Here is a 10,203-nt window from a genome sequence, read left to right as displayed (position 1 = left end):
AAATTTGTACGTCACCAACCGTTATATTACAAAATTCCCCATTCTACCAGCTGATCTTTCACCTGAGTCATATTTGTCACGTTTATAATCCCAATAACAATCCTAGTAACGCCCAATTCAAATTATTGCTTCCGCTAAGCTACTGGATATTTATAACGAACTTTGCGTACGGACTCGCCTCATTTCATGGCAACCTTGAACTTCCTCTGCTCTTCGGGAGTTTGTAATAAGATAAAGAGAATCACACTTTGCACTAAAAGAATTATTTCATAATTTTTGAAATATGCGTCATGTATTATGTTAGATACCGTATTTGTACAATCTTTGAAAATACAGTTGAATTTCGTAAGTTAAAAAGAAATGTTATATACAACAATAAACGGGGTCAAGAGGTTGCATACATAGGAATAATAATTATACGCTAACATTTTTAAATAATAAACTTTATTTGATAAAGTTCGCTTTGGAACGTTTCGATTAGTAGGATAGGAAAATTAGAAAAATATCAAACTCTCGAAATCAACATATACAAACGGGAATTCATAATTATGTATCGAATGTGTACGATTGCTGTATCACAATTTCGGTGACGATAGTTTTGAATTACATTCTTTCGTTAATGACTAAGACGTCGTGACGATAAACTTATATGATGATGCCTTGAGATGTATCTTGTAGTATTTTTCAAATACTATGTAAACGCGTATCGATGATTAGTTTTTGTGAAAACGAAGAAATGGGCAAACTCTCGGCACTTTTTGGAAATTATATCCACCGGATGATTCATCTTATTCTTGAACTTTGTACACTCTTGTACAGACGATGTCGCCCAGCTTCATGACCTGAAATAATAAAAAGTTCCTATAAGCACAAAGTCTCACGCAATTGTAAATAATAAAGACTCGCCCAGAATTTTACGATGAAACTAATAAATCGAGTCTTGAGTACGGCAGATTAATTGCAACGAACCTTGCCGGACGGTTCGCGTTATACCGTTTAAAAATAGCATCACTGACGATTGAGTCAGCGGTTACGTTAACAAGCAATAGTTTATTTCGTACTTAGTTTATGCCCGTAAAGTGACTCTGTCACGCAAGAGTAACATCACAGTGCGCAGCATGTCAAAGTCCGTACAAGACTTGATCCGGACTAACGATGCAACGAATTTACTCTCCGCTGCGTTATTGTGCAAGCTTATTACGGCTACCGTAGAAAAAAAAATGTCCCCCGATGTGGAAACAATTACTGATACAGATAACACTTAGGCGAATGCAATAACAGCGTTATAGGTATGACACTTACAGCCTTCATCTCCGTCGGCGTGAATTCTCGCTCGATTATGGTCTCCTTGTCTCCCTTCTGAACTTGAATGAATTTATTTCCTTCGCGGGTCATAACAGTCTTCACTTGACGACCGTCCAATGTCTCCTCGTCGAATTCTTCACCCAGCTTGAATTTGATCTCAGAGTTCTTGAAGGTGCTGGTCGTCTTCAAGACGAACTCGCCGTTGTTTTCGGTCAACTCGACCGTCGGGCTGATGCTGTTTCCCATCTTCCGGGTCACAAGACCGACTCCTGTTAAATCAGAATACAAAACGTGTATTGGTATTAGCACAGTACCGCTTCTTTCCTTTTTTCTTTATCACACGAAAGCGATCGTGATTCCTGTTCTAATATGATTTCGTATACTACAAAATTAATTGTTTTTTTTTTTACAATATGTCTGGAAACTGAACGAGTTATAATGAAATGTGGAAATTCTGAAACGAAATGCACTGCAATTATATGATCCGCACGATGAATTTCATGCAAGCTGTTCATTTTGATAATACGTCAAAACTTGTGATCAAATTGCTCCTGAAAAGAGGTTCAGACGAAAAAAAATAATGTTTGTTTAGGCGAATGCGGCTGCCAGTTGGTAATTTGCCCCGCATAAAAAAGACGAGACGTATCAAATATCGTCGAGACCAACATTCGTTGATAAAAACCGCAGGCGGGCGACGCAGTCGAACGAGTTGAACAGACGTGAAACACGTACACAGTGATAATGAAGCATTTACAACTTCTCACAAACGTCGCGTGGCATAAATTGACCCGGTCCAGGAACAATATTGACAGAATGATTCTTGGTTGTAGTTTTTTTTTTTTTTTGGTATCTCCTGTAATCCGCGACCGGAATTCAAGAGGTCTGTTTGCTCGATCGCATCCAAGTTTAGAATGGGTATTAACGCAGATAAACAAGTATTTCAATCACTTTGAGCTCATTCAGTCCAAGCTTCGTTGCCTGACAAACACAATTCATAGCTATACACTCGTAAGCTCTGAATGTAAATGCCAATGAGAATCTAGGGCGTGATTATTGCGAATATAACCGATGATTGTATGTAGATGACATAACAACGCTTCGAATCATATCGTATGCGAAACAACGTCCGTCTATATTTATCATATTTAACCGATTGTAATTCAGGACGACCCCGGCAATCTATACTAATATAGTGATCGAAGAAGAAAAACTGGTCGAACCATTATTTATATCTGTTTGTCGGTTCTTTACTCCTTTCTCTTTACTTTGAAAACAACCATTAACTCCGTTTAATGATACGTAAATCCAGCCCCCTACACGCTTCACGTTCTCCCGGTAGAACAATTTGCAATGATTATAAAAAAAATTAAATTTTTGTACCTCTGAATCATCCGGATACCGAAGGCTTCACATAATTTCTGCATTACACGTAGATAATTCATGCGATACGCGTACGAACTAACGAGTGATTGAACATTTTTCACAAGTCTATGCTTCCAAGAGAATGACTGATAAGTTTTGCAAAACAATTGCAAAGCGTAGGTAGAGGTCAGAGATCACACGAGAGCTCATAATACGATTTTCTAGTCTCTACCAACTATAACAAATAGTTGGATGCTAAATTGCGCAAATCAGAGCACCAAATGGCCGAATAATTTATTACAGATTCGACACCGAATGAATCGTAATAATTGAGTTCTGAATTTACATATCCTTAACCGACGAAGTTCGAAAAAAATGAGACTTACCGATAGCTTTCATGTACTCGTCAAAATTTTCGGACTTGTCGAGCTTGTATTTCTTTCCTATGAATGCGTCTGCCATTTCGGATTTGTAAGGTTCGACTTGATCTGAGGTAGGACTCTGAAAATTTTCACAGCTACAAAGCTTGAGTAAGACTGACTTCTGACGAGCCGGTCAACCGAGCTTTATAGGACTCCTCTAATCGACAAAATATTTTTCTCCTGACACCGATAGAGATGCTCTCGCCATTCATTGGTCCGCAAGGATTCGATCGAGCCAATCAGAGACTGATCGATAGAGGCTAGAGGAGGAGGAATAATGGTATCGATGAAGTTTGACCCTCTGCTGTACACGCGCCTCGGCTTGTGTACCTATACATATTCAATAACACTTTACGCCTATAAGGTGTACGTATGTACATTATCCGTGATCAAGCTGGTATACAACTGAAACCTCTTCAGTGCAAGGTACAACAATTATTTTATTGCATTTCGAGTAATTGCGAATAGTTCAACGAACAGTATCAAATCTAACTTTCAACGAATGCAGACACTCAGCGTCAAACGACAAAGTAGATTAGTGAGCACGTTATGTTTCCAAAAATTCACAAAACCGTCAAACTTGTAACGTTTACATTTTTTGAAAATGACGTGCAGTATTATCGACGAATCGAATTGGAATTCCCCATTCATTTGAAACCCCTGGTATTTCAGTCAGTCTGCAATTACAGGCGTGTGTTTAAATTAAACGCACAGAAACGATATTGTGCAAAATACGTTAGTTGCATGCTTTAATTATATCCATTACGATTACAAGCTGAGGAGTCAACTCTCTCGAGTTCTTCGAACGAACTAAGACACGCGTTTATAATAAACGAACAGATGCTTTTGTCAGAGCTCATACATACTGGGGCATTTACACATCCACAGTAAAAACTTGGAACGTTGCGACTGCGGCAACGCGAGGCGATAAATTGCAAAATAGAATCGTTTTCCCTGCGACTATAGAAGAAAACAATTATAACGGAAATTGATTACAGATTCCGATCGTTCGTAGAATCGCAGTGGGAAATTATTCGTGAATAGGCTTAATTTTGTATTGAAAAGACTATACGGCGCATCCGATACCAAAGATTATATTTTATGCCGAGCTTGTCACATAAATGAGGTACAACGCGTCAGACGGGTTAGTCAAAATTGTACAAAAACGTATTTACAAAAGCTATTCGTTCTTCTTACTGAACAAGTTCTACAGGACAATGAGTTAACAAACTTGTTTGACTATGGAGTATAGTTTGCTCACAGACGACGTAGGCGGTAAGTAGGTTGGAATTTTTGTTCATTTAAAGGGTTGAAGGGTCGGATGGCCTCAGACATTCATCGTGAAGCCATGCGCATAAACCGGTTACCCTTGCCTCAGGCTAACAGGGTGAAATGAGTCTTTAAAAAAAAATATACGAATTATTCTGACAGATATTTCGGTATAATATTGAAGAAAGAAAAAAGAAATGTATAATACAGAGATTATATACATCCGACAAAAATTGTAAGTATTCGCGTGCTGATAAATTTGTGATGAAAATTTTTGTAAGCATCTACGTGTCACCATGACGGTAAGATATATTGCGCTGGATACAAAAATCATAATAAGTATATAGTAATTTTAGCATTCATGGGGGTCATAAATAAGGTCGATAAGATATCAGAGCAAATTTATTTTCACTAAAGTATCTCAGTCAAGATCGAACCTGTTTGAGCGATCGGCTTACTGACCTGCGAGGAAGTGGTTTTGTAAAAAATTAATAACAGTACGATGGATCGGTTCGTTAGCTAAAATGTAAAACAGTGTGACGAACATACATTATCAGTAAAAACGAACTCCATCATATCAATGCCTGAATCCGAAGCATTAATCTTTATCCGAATCCGCTGTAACATTTTCTTCTCGGATTATAAATATAGAAAGATAAATTCTGTTATCAAAGTTCTTAATTTGTATCTTGTGGACTCATTATCTCTCAAAAATTGTGGCCATTTGAGATAAGACCGTGCAGTGCAATGCACAAACAGAATTTGGTATCCAAACTTTGATCGGATTGACAATGATTTATGTCATCTTGCCTAATGGGTTCTAATTAGAATACAATTCTAGTATCTATAAGATATAATTTATGAAAAGTAACATAAGTATACGGATCTGACGGATTTCGGACCTTTGCAAATAAGAGTTGACAATAATTGATGAGGATTACTGTAAACGAATCCCACTGCAGTATTTCATCTTCCCGCACCAACGAAATGAACTACAGACCCTAAATAAAGTCTTCCGACAAAGTCCGATCTTGGATATTTTATCTAAACGCAACTCGGTGATTAGTTGAAAAAGAGAAAAAAAAAGAAAATAGATATAAAAAAAGTAAGTAAAGCCGACTGATTAGAGAAATCCGATAAACACCATTGCGCAAGAATGATAGTTATATCATCGCGATGGGGAACGAAGCTCATTGTGCTTAACAAGCTTTGGTTCTCTTATCCGAAATGAAAAATCGATTACTATAACCTACCCCAGGGAAATAAAAGCGACAAACTTCTCTAATTCTAAGCTCTAATAACGACACACTACTCTACTTCAAATTCTTCATATTTCGCCGATTGCTCATTCACATAAATGACAAGTTCCGCACGAAAGGCACTAACTAGCTACAAACGTTCCAGAACTACAGCTAATAATCAGCAATTCAGAGATCATGCTAATTCGACTACGGTCTGCATTGTAAAAATAAATCTATACAAAGTAATTAAAAGTATAAGTATAAGTAAATGAATGTGCTCGTTTCTACGGTCAGCAGATGTGAAACTTTACACGAAATTCCTTTCCATTGATGCAAATAATAACTTATACCATCAAAATTACAGGTCTGACTACTTTTATTAATTTATGCATAACTTTTTTTCATTCGAATACCGTTTGACTCGCAGCTGTCTACGTAATGCATAAAAGTTGATGACGGTATGACCTAAAGAGTGGCTAAATATAGAAAGAAATCGTGTGTAGTCACACACATTGTTCAACTCATTTTCGACATATTTATATATAAAGCCATGTACCAGCAACAAGATAGAACCCCATTGATTTGCGTCGGGACCTTGCGATCCGATACGTGACAGATTTATGGTAATAGGTACAACAGGCTGCGGAGGTGAGAACAGCTAAAGAAGTGATACCCGGGTCTTAGGTCGTTCTGAGGTTCTCAAGTTACGAGCACCCAGCTCCTTCGGTTACATTGTTCCAGATACCGGTTTGCGGTTTTTCTCATTTCTTTACCATCTTTCAACACGTTTTTAACGATTTCCTGAAATACTCGTCCTTGGCATTTCTCAACGATTTTACCGAGAATTATGCTTATCGCGTTATCGTTCCAAGAGCTTTTACCGACCAGAAATTGGCAAGATCCGAAATTCGATAAAGATAACACAAGAATCCCTACAGACGCGTTGTTCTTTTTCTCGAATCTGTCGCACCACGCACCAGCTAACTTCATTCAGCTATTAGCTGAAAAAAATCACTGAGTCAAAGTCTAAGGCGTTAACGAATTCACATCGACCTATGAACGGCTCGTGATAACTATTCTAAACTGCGAAAGATTTACAATCAAATGCACATTATAGTTATAACGGTGGATATACGCGAGTAAAAAAGGATTGTATAAAATAAACAAACAAATTTTGTATAACAATTATTCAAACGCGTCAAACAATTCTTTACCACTTTTTTTGTTGAGAATATCGAATTTTTTTACCACACAAGCTGCTCAACAATTGATCTTCTTCGTTCATTGCCGTTCACGCATGTAATGAAGCGGAATGGGACACCGTGCAGGCGATGCTTGCATTAACAAGGCCTAGGATATCTGAGTAGGTAGGTAAAAGCCACAGCTCTACATACTGCCGTGTAACATGAAAGAGATGGTATTCTCCGGTATCATGATGCTTGATACCATACCACAGGGGGGATATGCTGCGAGCATCGCGACGAGACGACGGGCCCGCATTTAGTCCCACTGGATGTGCACTCGCCACACGATTGCCGCTTATTAGTCTACATTGGAATATAAATTCAGGGACTAAATTGGGCCTCAATTGGTCTGTCTGTCGGGCGGTCGGGCGATCGACGAACGTCGAAGAGTCGGATGCACGTCTTCACGGTCGGTGCTAAGTCAATGCATCCATCCCGATTAATCTAAACGAATGAAAATTGATTATTTCATTGGATATTCGGGGCGCGGTCTTGGGCTTGCGATACTTTCTCGTACATTCCATTATCGCATTCCCCGCGGTGTTAGCTTCACGCGGATTGTACATTTATTGGAAGAAAAAAATTGGAACTTTCAAAATTAGAACCTGGTTGGAAATATTGTCGATTAATTAATTAATTCAACTGCCGTTAATGGCAGCCTTTTCATGAGAGGTGAAAATTTGCGGCAAAATTTGTCTACATATATCTTCTGAATTGACTCGCGGTGACAACGTTCAGAGTTTTTATCATACGCGTTATCTCGCATGTCTGTCTCGAATTGAAACATACACCAGCAGAAGAGGTGTACCAATAATTGATATAAATCGTCACGGAAGCGTAAAAATTCGATATACCAGCCATTCAGGTGAACGCCAGTAAGTCTCGTTGACATTGTGGTGTACGAAAAGAAAAATTAACATGTGAACAAGCGTTGGAGTTCGCATGGTCGAAAAATGTCGAAACTGTAGGAAGCCACGCGAACATTGAACTTATATTTTGTAGCAACCGTACGTACAACGCGAAGCAATGTTCTTATCGCACCCAAATTAGGTTTTCTGATAACTGGTCCGAAGTTTATAGAATGCAAAATAATATAAAACTGAAAATCTGGAGAGTTCGAAAAAGCTGAGACGATCTGATTATTTGGTCGACGATGAGCCGAGCCGTTGACTGACTGGTAAGCCTGATTGTCTTCATTACGTATTCCGTGAGTCAAGGTTGAGAAGTTGGGAATCGACTACAGTAGCGTCATCTAGAACGGAGGCGTAGAACCGTAACACCGAATCTTGAGATATCTGATACGACGACAGATTTTCGATGACAATGTAGGCGATAGTGGGAAACGGGTTCCTCGACATTCCGAAAGAAAAATCTGTATACGCAGCTTCATATCGGCGTCTCTAATGATCAAAACAAGGTTCCGTTAAAAGATGGACCGTTTGACCCCTGGCGCAAGTATTCCGACGATGCGTTGGAAACACGTTCGTGCATAAATCATAATGATTTTAAACTGCAGCCACTGTGGTTACAAACACCTGTTACGCTTTTATCCCATTTCGTTTTGTCTCGGGTATTCACAGAAGGTCTTCCTCGCGATTTATCTTCACCTCTATATCGCTCTCCCGCAGTAGACCATTAGGGCGCGGAGAAGTTATTCTCGTCGTAAAGAAAGAATGTCCGAGTCACGTTGTGGCGGTGGGCAGAGAAGCAGAGATTGAGAAAATAAAAATAAAAAATGGTAAGACGTTGGGAATGCTTCGTATTTCATACTTTACAGCGTTGAGACCGTAACGGAAACATGTCATTTTTTCATGCTTCAAACGCGCATTATCGCAAGTACTGTGCACGCATGTACCAGGCATACATTGTCACGATCGAATGATGAATGTTCCCGCGACCAATTGCCGTGCGAGAATCGCCGCATTTTTCATCGCGATAACGAGTTTCGATTATTATCTAGATCCGCGAGTGTGAATCACGATCTCAGAACACGTGACTTCTCACGATGGATTAGTTATCATCCAAGTACCCCGATTTTGATACCGGTGGTTTATGAGATAACATAAAAGCCGTCAGTCGTTATTATATGACCAATTGAACCGGAGTCCACAGGTGATTGATATTTTGAAGGAGCGTTTTATCTATATGTATAGACACGTAGGTACTTCGCTCGATACGATTGTATGGCAGCTACGATACCCGGCCAATTTTCTTTGCAAAGAGAGAAATGAATCTACCCGGTATATGCAGTGTGAAACACGCCTTAACCGTAGTATATAATATTATCTCGAATTTAAAGAGGTTTCTCAAGCATAAAAAAGGGTGTATTGAAAATTTTTTTTTGTTGCATTCCCATTGGGCTGCCCAACTGCCGGAGTATACCGGGGGAAAAAAACTGATCCCGCAAATATTTGATAAATAAACGTTGATGCTACAACCAGGATATTTGGTTATTAATAGCAGTTTCATGATGTTTCGAAGGACCAATTCCGCTACTCCGCATCGAATATTAAACTATACGCATGTATAAATATAAGAAGGAGATACGGTCACGATAAATTTAATCATATACATACCCAAACCCTTCATAAATTCCTCAAAGTTTTCGCTGCTGCTGAGCTTGTACTTCTTGCCGTAAAAATCAGCCATTGTATCGTTTGTACGTATAAACGAAGATTCTTGAACCTTGTCGGAGGATATAAACACGAGCTGTACTGGTTTCTCGCCGGCGAGCAACTGATCGAGGAAAATGTCCCGCAACCTTTCGAGAGAGAGAATATAGAGCCGGCTTTATCCCCGCCAACTTCCGCGCACAATGGGCATCGCGCAACACGAGAGGCTCTTTCCCATTGGTTAAAAAATATCCCGCGTTCAGGAGCAGCCAATTAAGTGATAGTTCGGTTTTTAAATTGGTTCGAATCCGTTTGCCTCTGCGACTGTACGTAACCGAAGCAAATTTTCGAGTCAATTAGAAAACAATATGACGATGCAACGGCACAGAGCTTTCGTCGCCTCTCCCAGACTGAAACTCTGAAATCGTCAGACGTATTCTTTGTGGTCACGGGTGATCTTCCTGATTAGTTCTTAGAATAGTAAGAATAGTCTGCTATCGGACAAAGACCGATAATTGGTATAATACAATCCGTCCGAGTACGTCCGCCAAAGACCGTAATGAATCATAGTTCGACTATTAGGTATGCGGGCACTCAGAAATGACGTTTCTTTTTACTGACGAAAGTAGCACTTTGTATATTTCTTTACATCCTGAATAAAGTTGGCGAGTTTGATTTCAGATCGACGTTACGATCAGTTAAGCGGTAAGAAAAAAGGTACAGAAGGAAAAAAGGAAAAGTTTCAATT

General features: G+C 39.2%; 1 protein-coding gene across 2 annotated transcripts; it reads right to left on the bottom strand.

The window, feature by feature from the left end:
* Positions 1-272: 272 nt before the first annotated feature.
* On the bottom strand, positions 273-9,585 carry LOC107217459 (fatty acid-binding protein, muscle). Of its 2 annotated transcripts, none has more exons than XM_015654992.2 (3): positions 9,420-9,585; positions 1,303-1,574; positions 273-842 (listed from the first exon to the last, which is right to left on the bottom strand). In XM_015654992.2, the coding sequence occupies exons 1-3, from the start codon at positions 9,490-9,492 to the stop codon at positions 789-791; spliced, it is 399 nt and encodes a 132-aa protein (XP_015510478.1). In that variant the 5' UTR covers positions 9,493-9,585; the 3' UTR covers positions 273-788. The 2 variants fall into 2 exon arrangements, with proteins under 2 accessions (XP_015510478.1, XP_015510479.1); XM_015654993.2 differs by lacking the exon at positions 9,420-9,585 and adding an exon at positions 3,054-3,217.
* Between the last annotated feature and the right edge of the window lie 618 nt (positions 9,586-10,203).

This window comes from Neodiprion lecontei, chromosome 3 (genome assembly GCF_021901455.1).
Source record: "Neodiprion lecontei isolate iyNeoLeco1 chromosome 3, iyNeoLeco1.1, whole genome shotgun sequence".
Lineage (NCBI taxonomy): Eukaryota > Metazoa > Arthropoda > Insecta > Hymenoptera > Diprionidae > Neodiprion > Neodiprion lecontei.
The sequence above is the reverse complement of the archived record's forward strand: the minus strand, read 5'-3'. Positions and strand labels throughout refer to the sequence as shown.